Consider the following 18,255-nt stretch of genomic DNA (forward strand, 5'->3'; position numbering starts at 1 on the left):
GTTTCTGGGCAATCCCTCAGGAGCTCTCCTGTAGCAGCGTGTCTTCAAGGAGGTGCTGTGTGTCCATGCACTTGAGCACTGGGTATGGATGGGTGGGGCTTCTAGGGTCTCTTTGCTTCCCTTTGGTTTGGTTTGAAGGTTATTGTGGCGGGCCATGAGAAGTCTTTGAGGGAGTGGAGCACCTCCCGTATGATGCCAGGCTGAGGGGAGCTGTGGCTCTCTAGCTTGGAGGAGACAAGGCCGTAGTCCTACAAAGGGGATATCGTCCTGTGAGAGACACTCCTTAACATCCAGGTGTCGTGGTTTAGGTCCATCAGGGAAGAAAAGACCACCATTAGCCTCAAGTACCAAAGACCTGAGGATTGCCAAAGGGCGGGAAGAGCTGAATTGCCGCTTAAGGTCCGGGACAAAACAGACCAGGCTAGCGGGCTTGGGGAAGAGAGCAGAAAAGATTTTAATGCAACACCAACCAAAGCAGGACCATAAAACCCCAAAATATAACAAACATAAACCAACTCCGAGTGGTACGCCAATGAAGAGAGATGGCAGAGGCGCCAGATTGGCCGGGCCGGAGGTGGGTGTGAAGCCAGGAGGCGGGGGAGAGTCCAAAAACTAACTCTTTACCGAGTCTTCGCTGCAAGCCGCTCCCCCTGTTACCAAGCAAAAGCTGCTCCTTGCTAAACCATGACACCGAGTTTGTCCCGTTTGCCCCCAGGAGCCTCCAGCTTACGGCAAAGCACAACAAGGTGCTAGTCCTAGAAAAGCGGCTATCGTTTGGAGAGAGTTGAACGGTGCTATCCGCATTTCCCCCTGTGCACTGCCAGGGGGTAACGGCTTCCTAGTGCGCTTTGTTTTCCAAGAACGCCGTCTGCGGAACCAATTAAATGTCACTGTCCCCTGTTGGGCTTAATTTGGCAGAAGTCCCTTGCTCTCCAGGCGACCTCAGACAATTCTGCGTGACCGGGCTCACCTGGGCTTAACTTCTGAGTGATGTCCAGTGAAACAGGTTCACTGTTTCACGATCAGGTTTCACGTATTCTCGAGAACAGATTTAAGACTCAAAACGGAGTCCAGTGCTAAACTTCTTTCTTTCACCCACAACAAACAACACCGTAAGGAGAAAAGGGAGAGGGAAGGAAAAGAGAGAGAGAGAAAGTTCCAATAGCCACTACCGGGAATCCACCGCACCTGACAGCGGGCTTGAGTTTTTGTTGGAAGGTCTCTGTAGTGCGCCGGCAGGGGGAGGGAAAGTGCTGATAGTCACCGCTGGAGTGCACAGCGTCCCGGCAGCTGCTTGTCTAGGAGCTGCGATGCTCCGTCTGGTCGAGTGGGGGAATAAAGAGCTGGTCATTGGCAAAAAACGTGAGCCGGCATTCAGAGGATGAGGCTGGCTGCTGGTGAAGAAGGTAATGCTGCGGAATGCGCGGTTGCGAGTGTGAGGAGCAGCAGGGTGAGAGTGGAAATCGGGCAAAGCTTGAAGGGCAGCAGGATGTAAAAGCAAGAGCGGGTGCTGTGTAACTTTGAGAATAAGTTGGGGGCTTGCCTGCAGCAGAGCAGCATTTGCCCTTGGCAGTGCTCCCCCTTTCGCAAGCTGGAGGGGGTTTGGTCCGTTTCAGCGCGTTGCCCCGATCCTGGCTGGCCCGAGAGCGGCAGTGAGGTGGGGGAAGGGAGCGCGAGGGCGACCCCTCCGCTGGTCCGGCTCTTGTATCCACGCCTCCCCCTGTCGCGTGCCCAGTACCGTCTCTGGAGGGTCCTGGAAAGTTCAGGAGGGTCTGAGAAAGTCCCTAAAACTCCAGGAGGGTCACAGTTCCTTGACGCCGGGCCTGGATGCGTGCGCGGAGGCCATTTATCCTGAGACAGCGAGTCGTGCCTTCCAAGGCAATGGCACGTCTAACGGGCAGAATCCTGGCTGGTGGGAGCAATGTGGTTTTGGGTGGTTAAGTATGCTGCTAGCAAGGCTGGGGCACATTGCTAGTCCATTATAGCCCTGGCAGCCCTTGAGGGACGGGAGGGCTCAGTGGCCGCTTAGAGGCGTGGGCGAAACAGCCCAGGGAGGCAGGGAGTGGGGGTTGGAGTGAGTGCTTTTGCGATGGCTCCTGCCGCTTGTCTCGCCTGAGGGCAGGCGGGCTCCTGGCCGTTGCCCTGCTCCAGCGCGGGGTCCCTGCCAGGCTGGGCAGCCCTGCACGGGCCGCTGCGACGGGCCTTCACCCGAGGGCTGCGGCTCCTGTGCGCTGCCTGTGTCGTGGGGTCCAGAAGACTCCCCGCGCTCTGGCACGGGGTCCTGCTGCAGCTGCTGCCAGCTCTCAGTCCTGCCTTTGCCGTGCGTGGCTTGCAGGGGCTCAGCCTGCACTCTGCAGGCCATGGGCTGCAGGGGGATCTCTGCTCTGGCTCTCCTGCTTCTCTGACTGCGGGCTGCGCGTGGTGGCCTCCGTCTGGTCCTGTCCTCCCACCTCGTCCTGCAGGTTGCAGATTTCTGCTCTTCGGCAGTGGCGGCAGAGGAGCCAGGTTGTCCCGTGCGGGCCGCAGATGGGCCCCAAACTCAGAGGCAGGGGACGTTTCAGGAAGAGTTTGCGTGGGAGATGGGCGCAGCCCCTTCCCCCTGTTACCGAGCCCAGCCGGCTCCGCACAAAGCCGTCCGCGGTGGTTGTAGGAGAGCAAGGAGCGGTCGCGGGCATCTCCTGTGTGGTTTTTGTGTGTCTTTGGAGTTTGTTGGGTGGGCTTCAAAGCGCTGGGGTGCTGTTCCGTGTCCCAGCATGTGGAGGCGTGGGTGGGTGCCCGTCCTGGTCTCTTTGAGGTGCAGGTTATTGAAGCCACGCTGCTTGGTCGCAAGCAGTGGTGAGTCCTCGCTGAGTGGTTGTTTGTGATGGGGTGGTGGTTTGGAGGTGGCTTTTGTGTCTTGGCAGTGAGAGAGGGTAGGGAAAGGAGAGATTGTGTGTGTTGGGAATGGAGGTGCATGCAGGGCAGGGCAGGTGTGATCTGTGCAGGTGTGTGCTATGTCCACCTGGCGTCATGAGGAGGTGCCTGTGAGCTTGAAGGGCGGTGGTGGGTCCCTGAGAGCGGCCCCTTGTGCAGAGCCTTCAAGCCGTGCAGGAGGCATCAGTGAGAGGGGCTGCAGGAGGGAGGCTGGTCCCTGGCAGGCTGCAGAGTCCTGTCAGCTATGTGCGTGAGGAGCACCACTGCTGTTGTTCTTTTTGTTTGAGCAACGCAAGTGTTTATTTGCAGGAGATGCGTGAATAAATAGATGGAGCAACACAGAAATAAATAAATAAATAAATAAATGAATCCAGAGTCCCGCGGAACAAACAAATAAATAAATAAATAGATAAATAGACGAATAAAGAACTGTGCAGGGTCCTGTGACCAATAGTCATTGTGTGGGAGTCCCGCCAGGTGCGTGGGGACCGTTCCCTCGGCCGGGGAGGTCTCGCTCCGGCCAGGCTGGATGGGGCCGTGGGTAAGAAGCAGCAGGCGTGTGGCGGCGCCTCGCGGCTCTCCATCAGCGTGCAGCACAGCAGTTGCCTCGTCCTTCCCGCCCAGGCACGGTGCGGGCTGGCCGTGCTCACGGCCGTGTGCCCGCGGGCTCGTGCCTGGGAGCGCTGTGGGCGGTGCTGAGCCGTGGCGGCTGGCGGCGGCTGGGGCCGGGCGTTGGGGCTGGATGGGTCTGGTGGAGCTCAGACGCGTCTCGGCTCCTGCTTCGGCGTAGGAGCGTGTCGACGTGTTGGAAGCAGAGGAGGGCTTGGTTGTGGACGTGGTCCCAGGCGCAGGCGCTGTGGTGGTGGGTGCCGGGGAAGAGCTGGAGTCTGCTGAAGTAGCGGTGGAGGGCGAGCAGGTGGTTGCGGGGCCCCCGTCCTTGGGAGAGCTTGCGGGTGTCGTTGAGGCATCTCCTCAGGTGGTGGATGGAGTGGTCGAGCTGGTTGCGAAGGGTGTGCAGCGCCTGTTGGTCCCAGTGTGGTGGGATGCTGGAGCTGCTGAAGGTGGTGAAGAGGTGTTGGAGGATGTGGAGGGCGATGTGCGCGGCTTGTTGCGGGTGTGTGGTGTTCAGGACGGCGCCGGGGAAGTCGGGTGCGTCGTCCCAGTCGTGTTGGCAGGGCTGGGTGGGGCTGGGAGCCGTGGCCTGCAGGAGGCGGAGGCCGTCCCCGGGGAAGGTGAGGAGTCGGGGGGGCAGAGTGGGGCAGGCGAGGGCGGTGGCGAGCGGCGGCAGGAGGAGCAGCAGCGCCGGGACGCCGTGCCGCAGGCGGCGGGTACGTGCGGTGCGTGGCGCAGGCATGGGGGGCTGTGGGTGGCGCGTGGGGTTGTTGCTGGCGCGGGAGCCGGTGAGGCTGTGTGGTGGGGCGGGTGGGCACTGTGCTCGGGGTGCTGCCGGGCGCCGGCTTTATGCGGAGCGGCGGCTTTCGCTGCCGGGCTTTCCGATTGCCGCGGCTTCTGGCTGTGGCTTTCGGTTGTGGCCGGTGCCCGCGGCGGTGCTGAGGAAGTACGTTAGTGGGGTGGCCGTGCGGGAGCGGTTGCGTGGGGATGCGATGCGAGAGTGCCGGGGCAGAGACCTTGGGGCGGCTGAGAGGCCCGTTTTGGGCAGCTGAAGGTTCCTGGCATGCCCGGGGGTCTTTTCCCTCTGCCCCTGCCATGGTGGTGGTTGCGTTTTCCTTTTCGCTGCTGCTTTCCCTTTGTTTAGCTGTGGGCTGATGGTTTCTGTTGGTTGTGTGTGGAAGGGCCGTGAAGTGATGTCAGTGGGCAACTCCTGGAGCGAGGCTTAGGGGCGGAGGAGCCTTGCTGGCAGGTCGGTGTGGGTGCGGGCAGCTGGGCATGGCCCGTGTTCTCGGGGAGAGTGTCGAGAAGGGGTTGGGAGGGAAGGAAGGGGAAAAAGGGAAGTGCGTGCTGCTGGGACTGCCGCTGGAGTCAGATCCCTGTCTGTGGTGCCTCTTGTTTGTCCCCGTGGCTGGGTCTTTGTCCGTCCCTTTGCCTGAGATGTCTGAGGCAGAGCCAAGAGGAAGCTGGTCCCTATAAGCAAAGAGCCTTGCGTCTGGGTGTTGGGGTTTCACCGCAACCAGCATCAAAGCACCAGGCGTGTGGGCTCGGTCACTCCTCTGCTCCTTCCTCCCGGTGAGATGGGGAGGAGAGTTGGGCCAAGGAAATAAAACCGCACGGAGGGATAGAAGAGGAATGTCATCAAGGAACCCGAATGAAGGGGAGTATCAGTAATTAGCCCAACGTAAGAACAGTCCTGGGTCGTACTGAGCAGGGGTATGAAACCAAGATGGAAACAAAACCCTGGGTGGTGGCCGGTGCAATTGCTCGCTGCCCACCGAGGGATTCCCCAGCGCTGATCTCTCCTTCCCGCCAACCCCCTCCCAGTTTCTCTGCTGGACGTGCTGTGCCTGGCGGGAGGTGTGTTGGGTCGGGAGGTTTGGGGGGTGCCGTTGCCTGTAGTGGTTGAGTGGGGGATGCGAAAGCGCAGGGGTGGCGATAGATGGGGCACTTTTGCTGCCGTTGTGAGGTTTTGTGGTTTCTCCTTTCCCTTCTGTGCTGGGCGTCACGTGAGGCTGCAGTATTGGTTGTGCTTTTGAACTTTTTGACTTGTGGTTTGTCATCCTCGTTTTCCTAGGAATACATCATTTCTGTTTGCACTCTGGCAGGCTTGCAGAGCTACGTGTTTCTGGGCAATCCCTCAGGAGCTCTCCTGTAGCAGCGTGTCTTCAAGGAGGTGCTGTGTGTCCATGCACTTGAGCACTGGGTATGGATGGGTGGGGCTTCTAGGGTCTCTTTGCTTCCCTTTGGTTTGGTTTGAAGGTTATTGTGGCGGGCCATGAGAAGTCTTTGAGGGAGTGGAGCACCTCCCGTATGATGCCAGGCTGAGGGGAGCTGTGGCTCTCTAGCTTGGAGGAGACAAGGCCGTAGTCCTACAAAGGGGATATCGTCCTGTGAGAGACACTCCTTAAGATCCAGGTGTCGTGGTTTAGGTCCATCAGGGAAGAAAAGACCACCATTAGCCTCAAGTACCAAAGACCTGAGGATTGCCAAAGGGCGGGAAGAGCTGAATTGCCGCTTAAGGTCCGGGACAAAACAGACCAGGCTAGCGGGCTTGGGGAAGAGAGCAGAAAAGATTTTAATGCAACACCAACCAAAGCAGGACCATAAAACCCCAAAATATAACAAACATAAACCAACTCCGAGTGGTACGCCAATGAAGAGAGATGGCAGAGGCGCCAGATTGGCCGGGCCGGAGGTGGGTGTGAAGCCAGGAGGCGGGGGAGAGTCCAAAAACTAACTCTTTACCGAGTCTTCGCTGCAAGCCGCTCCCCCTGTTACCAAGCAAAAGCTGCTCCTTGCTAAACCATGACACCGAGTTTGTCCCGTTTGCCCCCAGGAGCCTCCAGCTTACGGCAAAGCACAACAAGGTGCTAGTCCTAGAAAAGCGGCTATCGTTTGGAGAGAGTTGAACGGTGCTATCCGCATTTCCCCCTGTGCACTGCCAGGGGGTAACGGCTTCCTAGTGCGCTTTGTTTTCCAAGAACGCCGTCTGCGGAACCAATTAAATGTCACTGTCCCCTGTTGGGCTTAATTTGGCAGAAGTCCCTTGCTCTCCAGGCGACCTCAGACAATTCTGCGTGACCGGGCTCACCTGGGCTTAACTTCTGAGTGATGTCCAGTGAAACAGGTTCACTGTTTCACGATCAGGTTTCACGTATTCTCGAGAACAGATTTAAGACTCAAAACGGAGTCCAGTGCTAAACTTCTTTCTTTCACCCACAACAAACAACACCGTAAGGAGAAAAGGGAGAGGGAAGGAAAAGAGAGAGAGAGAAAGTTCCAATAGCCACTACCGGGAATCCACCGCACCTGACAGCGGGCTTGAGTTTTTGTTGGAAGGTCTCTGTAGTGCGCCGGCAGGGGGAGGGAAAGTGCTGATAGTCACCGCTGGAGTGCACAGCGTCCCGGCAGCTGCTTGTCTAGGAGCTGCGATGCTCCGTCTGGTCGAGTGGGGGAATAAAGAGCTGGTCATTGGCAAAAAACGTGAGCCGGCATTCAGAGGATGAGGCTGGCTGCTGGTGAAGAAGGTAATGCTGCGGAATGCGCGGTTGCGAGTGTGAGGAGCAGCAGGGTGAGAGTGGAAATCGGGCAAAGCTTGAAGGGCAGCAGGATGTAAAAGCAAGAGCGGGTGCTGTGTAACTTTGAGAATAAGTTGGGGGCTTGCCTGCAGCAGAGCAGCATTTGCCCTTGGCAGTGCTCCCCCTTTCGCAAGCTGGAGGGGGTTTGGTCCGTTTCAGCGCGTTGCCCCGATCCTGGCTGGCCCGAGAGCGGCAGTGAGGTGGGGGAAGGGAGCGCGAGGGCGACCCCTCCGCTGGTCCGGCTCTTGTATCCACGCCTCCCCCTGTCGCGTGCCCAGTACCGTCTCTGGAGGGTCCTGGAAAGTTCAGGAGGGTCTGAGAAAGTCCCTAAAACTCCAGGAGGGTCACAGTTCCTTGACGCCGGGCCTGGATGCGTGCGCGGAGGCCATTTATCCTGAGACAGCGAGTCGTGCCTTCCAAGGCAATGGCACGTCTAACGGGCAGAATCCTGGCTGGTGGGAGCAATGTGGTTTTGGGTGGTTAAGTATGCTGCTAGCAAGGCTGGGGCACATTGCTAGTCCATTATAGCCCTGGCAGCCCTTGAGGGACGGGAGGGCTCAGTGGCCGCTTAGAGGCGTGGGCGAAACAGCCCAGGGAGGCAGGGAGTGGGGGTTGGAGTGAGTGCTTTTGCGATGGCTCCTGCCGCTTGTCTCGCCTGAGGGCAGGCGGGCTCCTGGCCGTTGCCCTGCTCCAGCGCGGGGTCCCTGCCAGGCTGGGCAGCCCTGCACGGGCCGCTGCGACGGGCCTTCACCCGAGGGCTGCGGCTCCTGTGCGCTGCCTGTGTCGTGGGGTCCAGAAGACTCCCCGCGCTCTGGCACGGGGTCCTGCTGCAGCTGCTGCCAGCTCTCAGTCCTGCCTTTGCCGTGCGTGGCTTGCAGGGGCTCAGCCTGCACTCTGCAGGCCATGGGCTGCAGGGGGATCTCTGCTCTGGCTCTCCTGCTTCTCTGACTGCGGGCTGCGCGTGGTGGCCTCCGTCTGGTCCTGTCCTCCCACCTCGTCCTGCAGGTTGCAGATTTCTGCTCTTCGGCAGTGGCGGCAGAGGAGCCAGGTTGTCCCGTGCGGGCCGGAGATGGGCCCCAAACTCAGAGGCAGGGGACGTTTCAGGAAGAGTTTGCGTGGGAGATGGGCGCAGCCCCTTCCCCCTGTTACCGAGCCCAGCCGGCTCCGCACAAAGCCGTCCGCGGTGGTTGTAGGAGAGCAAGGAGCGGTCGCGGGCATCTCCTGTGTGGTTTTTGTGTGTCTTTGGAGTTTGTTGGGTGGGCTTCAAAGCGCTGGGGTGCTGTTCCGTGTCCCAGCATGTGGAGGCGTGGGTGGGTGCCCGTCCTGGTCTCTTTGAGGTGCAGGTTATTGAAGCCACGCTGCTTGGTCGCAAGCAGTGGTGAGTCCTCGCTGAGTGGTTGTTTGTGATGGGGTGGTGGTTTGGAGGTGGCTTTTGTGTCTTGGCAGTGAGAGAGGGTAGGGAAAGGAGAGATTGTGTGTGTTGGGAATGGAGGTGCATGCAGGGCAGGGCAGGTGTGATCTGTGCAGGTGTGTGCTATGTCCACCTGGCGTCATGAGGAGGTGCCTGTGAGCTTGAAGGGCGGTGGTGGGTCCCTGAGAGCGGCCCCTTGTGCAGAGCCTTCAAGCCGTGCAGGAGGCATCAGTGAGAGGGGCTGCAGGAGGGAGGCTGGTCCCTGGCAGGCTGCAGAGTCCTGTCAGCTATGTGCGTGAGGAGCACCACTGCTGTTGTTCTTTTTGTTTGAGCAACGCAAGTGTTTATTTGCAGGAGATGCGTGAATAAATAGATGGAGCAACACAGAAATAAATAAATAAATAAATAAATGAATCCAGAGTCCCGCGGAACAAACAAATAAATAAATAAATAGATAAATAGACGAATAAAGAACTGTGCAGGGTCCTGTGACCAATAGTCATTGTGTGGGAGTCCCGCCAGGTGCGTGGGGACCGTTCCCTCGGCCGGGGAGGTCTCGCTCCGGCCAGGCTGGATGGGGCCGTGGGTAAGAAGCAGCAGGCGTGTGGCGGCGCCTCGCGGCTCTCCATCAGCGTGCAGCACAGCAGTTGCCTCGTCCTTCCCGCCCAGGCACGGTGCGGGCTGGCCGTGCTCACGGCCGTGTGCCCGCGGGCTCGTGCCTGGGAGCGCTGTGGGCGGTGCTGAGCCGTGGCGGCTGGCGGCGGCTGGGGCCGGGCGTTGGGGCTGGATGGGTCTGGTGGAGCTCAGACGCGTCTCGGCTCCTGCTTCGGCGTAGGAGCGTGTCGACGTGTTGGAAGCAGAGGAGGGCTTGGTTGTGGACGTGGTCCCAGGCGCAGGCGCTGTGGTGGTGGGTGCCGGGGAAGAGCTGGAGTCTGCTGAAGTAGCGGTGGAGGGCGAGCAGGTGGTTGCGGGGCCCCCGTCCTTGGGAGAGCTTGCGGGTGTCGTTGAGGCATCTCCTCAGGTGGTGGATGGAGTGGTCGAGCTGGTTGCGAAGGGTGTGCAGCGCCTGTTGGTCCCAGTGTGGTGGGATGCTGGAGCTGCTGAAGGTGGCGAAGAGGTGTTGGAGGATGTGGAGGGCGATGTGCGCGGCTTGTTGCGGGTGTGTGGTGTTCAGGACGGCGCCGGGGAAGTCGGGTGCGTCGTCCCAGTCGTGTTGGCAGGGCTGGGTGGGGCTGGGAGCCGTGGCCTGCAGGAGGCGGAGGCCGTCCCCGGGGAAGGTGAGGAGTCGGGGGGGCAGAGTGGGGCAGACGAGGGTGGTGGCGAGCGGCGGCAGGAGGAGCAGCAGCGCCGGGACGCCGTGCCGCAGGCGGCGGGTACGTGCGGTGCGTGGCGCAGGCATGGGGGGCTGTGGGTGGCGCGTGGGGTTGTTGCTGGCGCGGGAGCCGGTGAGGCTGTGTGGTGGGGCGGGTGGGCACTGTGCTCGGGGTGCTGCCGGGCGCCGGCTTTATGCGGAGCGGCGGCTTTCGCTGCCAGGCTTTCCGATTGCCGCGGCTTCTGGCTGTGGCTTTCGGTTGTGGCCGGTGCCCGCGGCGGTGCTGAGGAAGTACGTTAGTGGGGTGGCCGTGCGGGAGCGGTTGCGTGGGGATGCGATGCGAGAGTGCCGGGGCAGAGACCTTGGGGCGGCTGAGAGGCCCGTTTTGGGCAGCTGAAGGTTCCTGGCATGCCCGGGGGTCTTTTCCCTCTGCCCCTGCCATGGTGGTGGTTGCGTTTTCCTTTTCGCTGCTGCTTTCCCTTTGTTTAGCTGTGGGCTGATGGTTTCTGTTGGTTGTGTGTGGAAGGGCCGTGAAGTGATGTCAGTGGGCAACTCCTGGAGCGAGGCTTAGGGGCGGAGGAGCCTTGCTGGCAGGTCGGTGTGGGTGCGGGCAGCTGGGCATGGCCCGTGTTCTCGGGGAGAGTGTCGAGAAGGGGTTGGGAGGGAAGGAAGGGGAAAAAGGGAAGTGCGTGCTGCTGGGACTGCCGCTGGAGTCAGATCCCTGTCTGTGGTGCCTCTTGTTTGTCCCCGTGGCTGGGTCTTTGTCCGTCCCTTTGCCTGAGATGTCTGAGGCAGAGCCAAGAGGAAGCTGGTCCCTATAAGCAAAGAGCCTTGCGTCTGGGTGTTGGGGTTTCACCGCAACCAGCATCAAAGCACCAGGCGTGTGGGCTCGGTCACTCCTCTGCTCCTTCCTCCCGGTGAGATGGGGAGGAGAGTTGGGCCAAGGAAATAAAACCGCACGGAGGGATAGAAGAGGAATGTCATCAAGGAACCCGAATGAAGGGGAGTATCAGTAGTTAGCCCAACGTAAGAACAGTCCTGGGTCGTACTGAGCAGGGGTATGAAACCAAGATGGAAACAAAACCCTGGGTGGTGGCCGGTGCAATTGCTCGCTGCCCACCGAGGGATTCCCCAGCGCTGATCTCTCCTTCCCGCCAACCCCCTCCCAGTTTCTCTGCTGGACGTGCTGTGCCTGGCGGGAGGTGTGTTGGGTCGGGAGGTTTGGGGGGTGCCGTTGCCTGTAGTGGTTGAGTGGGGGATGCGAAAGCGCAGGGGTGGCGATAGATGGGGCACTTTTGCTGCCGTTGTGAGGTTTTGTGGTTTCTCCTTTCCCTTCTGTGCTGGGCGTCACGTGAGGCTGCAGTATTGGTTGTGCTTTTGAACTTTTTGACTTGTGGTTTGTCATCCTCGTTTTCCTAGGAATACATCATTTCTGTTTGCACTCTGGCAGGCTTGCAGAGCTACGTGTTTCTGGGCAATCCCTCAGGAGCTCTCCTGTAGCAGCGTGTCTTCAAGGAGGTGCTGTGTGTCCATGCACTTGAGCACTGGGTATGGATGGGTGGGGCTTCTAGGGTCTCTTTGCTTCCCTTTGGTTTGGTTTGAAGGTTATTGTGGCGGGCCATGAGAAGTCTTTGAGGGAGTGGAGCACCTCCCGTATGATGCCAGGCTGAGGGGAGCTGTGGCTCTCTAGCTTGGAGGAGACAAGGCCGTAGTCCTACAAAGGGGATATCGTCCTGTGAGAGACACTCCTTAACATCCAGGTGTCGTGGTTTAGGTCCATCAGGGAAGAAAAGACCACCATTAGCCTCAAGTACCAAAGACCTGAGGATTGCCAAAGGGCGGGAAGAGCTGAATTGCCGCTTAAGGTCCGGGACAAAACAGACCAGGCTAGCGGGCTTGGGGAAGAGAGCAGAAAAGATTTTAATGCAACACCAACCAAAGCAGGACCATAAAACCCCAAAATATAACAAACATAAACCAACTCCGAGTGGTACGCCAATGAAGAGAGATGGCAGAGGCGCCAGATTGGCCGGGCCGGAGGTGGGTGTGAAGCCAGGAGGCGGGGGAGAGTCCAAAAACTAACTCTTTACCGAGTCTTCGCTGCAAGCCGCTCCCCCTGTTACCAAGCAAAAGCTGCTCCTTGCTAAACCATGACACCGAGTTTGTCCCGTTTGCCCCCAGGAGCCTCCAGCTTACGGCAAAGCACAACAAGGTGCTAGTCCTAGAAAAGCGGCTATCGTTTGGAGAGAGTTGAACGGTGCTATCCGCATTTCCCCCTGTGCACTGCCAGGGGGTAACGGCTTCCTAGTGCGCTTTGTTTTCCAAGAACGCCGTCTGCGGAACCAATTAAATGTCACTGTCCCCTGTTGGGCTTAATTTGGCAGAAGTCCCTTGCTCTCCAGGCGACCTCAGACAATTCTGCGTGACCGGGCTCACCTGGGCTTAACTTCTGAGTGATGTCCAGTGAAACAGGTTCACTGTTTCACGATCAGGTTTCACGTATTCTCGAGAACAGATTTAAGACTCAAAACGGAGTCCAGTGCTAAACTTCTTTCTTTCACCCACAACAAACAACACCGTAAGGAGAAAAGGGAGAGGGAAGGAAAAGAGAGAGAGAGAAAGTTCCAATAGCCACTACCGGGAATCCACCGCACCTGACAGCGGGCTTGAGTTTTTGTTGGAAGGTCTCTGTAGTGCGCCGGCAGGGGGAGGGAAAGTGCTGATAGTCACCGCTGGAGTGCACAGCGTCCCGGCAGCTGCTTGTCTAGGAGCTGCGATGCTCCGTCTGGTCGAGTGGGGGAATAAAGAGCTGGTCATTGGCAAAAAACGTGAGCCGGCATTCAGAGGATGAGGCTGGCTGCTGGTGAAGAAGGTAATGCTGCGGAATGCGCGGTTGCGAGTGTGAGGAGCAGCAGGGTGAGAGTGGAAATCGGGCAAAGCTTGAAGGGCAGCAGGATGTAAAAGCAAGAGCGGGTGCTGTGTAACTTTGAGAATAAGTTGGGGGCTTGCCTGCAGCAGAGCAGCATTTGCCCTTGGCAGTGCTCCCCCTTTCGCAAGCTGGAGGGGGTTTGGTCCGTTTCAGCGCGTTGCCCCGATCCTGGCTGGCCCGAGAGCGGCAGTGAGGTGGGGGAAGGGAGCGCGAGGGCGACCCCTCCGCTGGTCCGGCTCTTGTATCCACGCCTCCCCCTGTCGCGTGCCCAGTACCGTCTCTGGAGGGTCCTGGAAAGTTCAGGAGGGTCTGAGAAAGTCCCTAAAACTCCAGGAGGGTCACAGTTCCTTGACGCCGGGCCTGGATGCGTGCGCGGAGGCCATTTATCCTGAGACAGCGAGTCGTGCCTTCCAAGGCAATGGCACGTCTAACGGGCAGAATCCTGGCTGGTGGGAGCAATGTGGTTTTGGGTGGTTAAGTATGCTGCTAGCAAGGCTGGGGCACATTGCTAGTCCATTATAGCCCTGGCAGCCCTTGAGGGACGGGAGGGCTCAGTGGCCGCTTAGAGGCGTGGGCGAAACAGCCCAGGGAGGCAGGGAGTGGGGGTTGGAGTGAGTGCTTTTGCGATGGCTCCTGCCGCTTGTCTCGCCTGAGGGCAGGCGGGCTCCTGGCCGTTGCCCTGCTCCAGCGCGGGGTCCCTGCCAGGCTGGGCAGCCCTGCACGGGCCGCTGCGACGGGCCTTCACCCGAGGGCTGCGGCTCCTGTGCGCTGCCTGTGTCGTGGGGTCCAGAAGACTCCCCGCGCTCTGGCACGGGGTCCTGCTGCAGCTGCTGCCAGCTCTCAGTCCTGCCTTTGCCGTGCGTGGCTTGCAGGGGCTCAGCCTGCACTCTGCAGGCCATGGGCTGCAGGGGGATCTCTGCTCTGGCTCTCCTGCTTCTCTGACTGCGGGCTGCGCGTGGTGGCCTCCGTCTGGTCCTGTCCTCCCACCTCGTCCTGCAGGTTGCAGATTTCTGCTCTTCGGCAGTGGCGGCAGAGGAGCCAGGTTGTCCCGTGCGGGCCGCAGATGGGCCCCAAACTCAGAGGCAGGGGACGTTTCAGGAAGAGTTTGCGTGGGAGATGGGCGCAGCCCCTTCCCCCTGTTACCGAGCCCAGCCGGCTCCGCACAAAGCCGTCCGCGGTGGTTGTAGGAGAGCAAGGAGCGGTCGCGGGCATCTCCTGTGTGGTTTTTGTGTGTCTTTGGAGTTTGTTGGGTGGGCTTCAAAGCGCTGGGGTGCTGTTCCGTGTCCCAGCATGTGGAGGCGTGGGTGGGTGCCCGTCCTGGTCTCTTTGAGGTGCAGGTTATTGAAGCCACGCTGCTTGGTCGCAAGCAGTGGTGAGTCCTCGCTGAGTGGTTGTTTGTGATGGGGTGGTGGTTTGGAGGTGGCTTTTGTGTCTTGGCAGTGAGAGAGGGTAGGGAAAGGAGAGATTGTGTGTGTTGGGAATGGAGGTGCATGCAGGGCAGGGCAGGTGTGATCTGTGCAGGTGTGTGCTATGTCCACCTGGCGTCATGAGGAGGTGCCTGTGAGCTTGAAGGGCGGTGGTGGGTCCCTGAGAGCGGCCCCTTGTGCAGAGCCTTCAAGCCGTGCAGGAGGCATCAGTGAGAGGGGCTGCAGGAGGGAGGCTGGTCCCTGGCAGGCTGCAGAGTCCTGTCAGCTATGTGCGTGAGGAGCACCACTGCTGTTGTTCTTTTTGTTTGAGCAACGCAAGTGTTTATTTGCAGGAGATGCGTGAATAAATAGATGGAGCAACACAGAAATAAATAAATAAATAAATAAATGAATCCAGAGTCCCGCGGAACAAACAAATAAATAAATAAATAGATAAATAGACGAATAAAGAACTGTGCAGGGTCCTGTGACCAATAGTCATTGTGTGGGAGTCCCGCCAGGTGCGTGGGGACCGTTCCCTCGGCCGGGGAGGTCTCGCTCCGGCCAGGCTGGATGGGGCCGTGGGTAAGAAGCAGCAGGCGTGTGGCGGCGCCTCGCGGCTCTCCATCAGCGTGCAGCACAGCAGTTGCCTCGTCCTTCCCGCCCAGGCACGGTGCGGGCTGGCCGTGCTCACGGCCGTGTGCCCGCGGGCTCGTGCCTGGGAGCGCTGTGGGCGGTGCTGAGCCGTGGCGGCTGGCGGCGGCTGGGGCCGGGCGTTGGGGCTGGATGGGTCTGGTGGAGCTCAGACACGTCTCGGCTCCTGCTTCGGCGTAGGAGCGTGTCGACGTGTTGGAAGCAGAGGAGGGCTTGGTTGTGGACGTGGTCCCAGGCGCAGGCGCTGTGGTGGTGGGTGCCGGGGAAGAGCTGGAGTCTGCTGAAGTAGCGGTGGAGGGCGAGCAGGTGGTTGCGGGGCCCCCGTCCTTGGGAGAGCTTGCGGGTGTCGTTTGAGGCATCTCCTCAGGTGGTGGATGGAGTGGTCGAGCTGGTTGCGAAGGGTGTGCAGCGCCTGTTGGTCCCAGTGTGGTGGGATGCTGGAGCTGCTGAAGGTGGTGAAGAGGTGTTGGAGGATGTGGAGGGCGATGTGCGCGGCTTGTTGCGGGTGTGTGGTGTTCAGGACGGCGCCGGGGAAGTCGGGTGCGTCGTCCCAGTCGTGTTGGCAGGGCTGGGTGGGGGCTGGGAGCCGTGGCCTGCAGGAGGCGGAGGCCGTCCCCGGGGAAGGTGAGGAGTCGGGGGGGCAGAGTGGTGGCAGGCGAGGGCGGTGGCGAGCGGCGGCAGGAGGAGCAGCAGCGCCGGGACGCCGTGCCGCAGGCGGCGGGTACGTGCGGTGCGTGGCGCAGGCATGGGGGGCTGTGGGTGGCGCGTGGGGTTGTTGCTGGCGCGGGAGCCGGTGAGGCTGTGTGGTGGGGCGGGTGGGCACTGTGCTCGGGGTGCTGCCGGGCGCCGGCTTTATGCGGAGCGGCGGCTTTCGCTGCCGGGCTTTCCGATTGCCGCGGCTTCTGGCTGTGGCTTTCGGTTGTGGCCGGTGCCCGCGGCGGTGCTGAGGAAGTACGTTAGTGGGGTGGCCGTGCGGGAGCGGTTGCGTGGGGATGCGATGCGAGAGTGCCGGGGCAGAGACCTTGGGGCGGCTGAGAGGCCCGTTTTGGGCAGCTGAAGGTTCCTGGCATGCCCGGGGGTCTTTTCCCTCTGCCCCTGCCATGGTGGTGGTTGCGTTTTCCTTTTCGCTGCTGCTTTCCCTTTGTTTAGCTGTGGGCTGATGGTTTCTGTTGGTTGTGTGTGGAAGGGCCGTGAAGTGATGTCAGTGGGCAACTCCTGGAGCGAGGCTTAGGGGCGGAGGAGCCTTGCTGGCAGGTCGGTGTGGGTGGCGGGCAGCTGGGCATGGCCCGTGTTCTCGGGGAGAGTGTCGAGAAGGGGTTGGGAGGGAAGGAAGGGGAAAAAGGGAAGTGCGTGCTGCTGGGACTGCCGCTGGAGTCAGATCCCTGTCTGTGGTGCCTCTTGTTTGTCCCCGTGGCTGGGTCTTTGTCCGTCCCTTTGCCTGAGATGTCTGAGGCAGAGCCAAGAGGAAGCTGGTCCCTATAAGCAAAGAGCCTTGCGTCTGGGTGTTGGGGTTTCACCGCAACCAGCATCAAAGCACCAGGCGTGTGGGCTCGGTCACTCCTCTGCTCCTTCCTCCCGGTGAGATGGGGAGGAGAGTTGGGCCAAGGAAATAAAACCGCACGGAGGGATAGAAGAGGAATGTCATCAAGGAACCCGAATGAAGGGGAGTATCAGTAATTAGCCCAACGTAAGAACAGTCCTGGGTCGTACTGAGCAGGGGTATGAAACCAAGATGGAAACAAAACCCTGGGTGGTGGCCGGTGCAATTGCTCGCTGCCACCGAGGGATTCCCCAGCGCTGATCTCTCCTTCCCGCCAACCCCCTCCCAGTTTCTCTGCTGGACGTGCTGTGCCTGGCGGGAGGTGTGTTGGGTCGGGAGGTTTGGGGGGTGCCGTTGCCTGTAGTGGTTGAGTGGGGGATGCGAAAGCGCAGGGGTGGCGATAGATGGGGCACTTTTGCTGCCGTTGTGAGGTTTTGTGGTTTCTCCTTTCCCTTCTGTGCTGGGCGTCACGTGAGGCTGCAGTATTGGTTGTGCTTTTGAACTTTTTGACTTGTGGTTTGTCATCCTCGTTTTCCTAGGAATACATCATTTCTGTTTGCACTCTGGCAGGCTTGCAGAGCTACGTGTTTCTGGGCAATCCCTCAGGAGCTCTCCTGTAGCAGCGTGTCTTCAAGGAGGTGCTGTGTGTCCATGCACTTGAGCACTGGGTATGGATGGGTGGGGCTTCTAGGGTCTCTTTGCTTCCCTTTGGTTTGGTTTGAAGGTTATTGTGGCGGGCCATGAGAAGTCTTTGAGGGAGTGGAGCACCTCCCGTATGATGCCAGGCTGAGGGGAGCTGTGGCTCTCTAGCTTGGAGGAGACAAGGCCGTAGTCCTACAAAGGGGATATCGTCCTGTGAGAGACACTCCTTAAGATCCAGGTGTCGTGGTTTAGGTCCATCAGGGAAGAAAAAGACCACCATTAGCCTCAAGTACCAAAGACCTGAGGATTGCCAAAGGGCGGGAAGAGCTGAATTGCCGCTTAAGGTCCGGGACAAAACAGACCAGGCTAGCGGGCTTGGGGAAGAGAGCAGAAAAGATTTTAATGCAACACCAACCAAAGCAGGACCATAAAACCCCAAAATATAACAAACATAAACCAACTCCGAGTGGTACGCCAATGAAGAGAGATGGCAGAGGCACCAGATTGGCCGGGCCGGAGGTGAGTGTGAAGCCAGGAGGCGGGGGAGAGTCCAAAAACTAACTCTTTACCGAGTCTTCGCTGCAAGCCGCTCCCCCCTGTTACCAAGCAAAAGCTGCTCCTTGCTAAACCATGACACCGAGTTTGTCCCGTTTGCCCCCAGGAGCCTCCAGCTTACGGCAAGCACAACAAGGTGCTAGTCCTAGAAAAGCGGCTATCGTTTGGAGAGAGTTGAACGGTGCTATCCGCATTTCCCCCTGTGCACTGCCAGGGGGGTAACGGCTTCCTAGTGCGCTTTGTTTTCCAAGAACGCCGTCTGCGGAACCAATTAAATGTCACTGTCCCCTGTTGGGCTTAATTTGGCAGAAGTCCCTTGCTCTCCAGGCGACCTCAGACAATTCTGCGTGACCGGGCTCACCTGGGCTTAACTTCTGAGTGATGTCCAGTGAAACAGGTTCACTGTTTCACGATCAGGTTTCACGTATTCTCGAGAACAGATTTAAGACTCAAAACGGAGTCCAGTGCTAAACTTCTTTCTTTCACCCACAACAAACAACACCTAAGGAGAAAAGGGAGAGGGAAGGAAAAGAGAGAGAGAGAAAGTTCCAATAGCCACTACCGGGAATCCACCGCACCTGACAGCGGGCTTGAGTTTTTGTTGGAAGGTCTCTGTAGTGCGCCGGCAGGGGGAGGGAAAGTGCTGATAGTCACCGCTGGAGTGCACAGCGTCCGGCAGCTGCTTGTCTAGGAGCTGCGATGA

At 59.4% G+C, this 18,255-nt stretch overlaps 3 protein-coding genes and 1 pseudogene across 4 annotated transcripts in view; 1 reads left to right on the forward strand and 3 right to left on the reverse strand.

Moving 5' to 3' along the window:
• The window catches only part of UBAP2 (ubiquitin associated protein 2), a 152,434-nt gene that overhangs the window by 99,741 nt on the left and 34,438 nt on the right, over window positions 1-18,255 (forward strand). The window lies entirely within an intron of this gene.
• Window positions 3,560-4,267, reverse strand: LOC133628713 (interferon-like). Its single transcript, XM_062017458.1, has one exon. The coding sequence runs from the start codon at window positions 4,265-4,267 to the stop codon at window positions 3,560-3,562; it is 708 nt and encodes a 235-aa protein (XP_061873442.1).
• LOC133628714 (interferon-like) lies at window positions 9,206-9,913 on the reverse strand. The gene has a single exon (XM_062017459.1). The coding sequence runs from the start codon at window positions 9,911-9,913 to the stop codon at window positions 9,206-9,208; it is 708 nt and encodes a 235-aa protein (XP_061873443.1).
• On the reverse strand, window positions 14,852-15,562 carry LOC133628715 (interferon-like; annotated as a pseudogene).

The sequence above is a fragment of the Colius striatus genome, chromosome Z (assembly GCF_028858725.1).
Source record: "Colius striatus isolate bColStr4 chromosome Z, bColStr4.1.hap1, whole genome shotgun sequence".
Taxonomy (NCBI): Eukaryota; Metazoa; Chordata; class Aves; order Coliiformes; family Coliidae; genus Colius; species Colius striatus.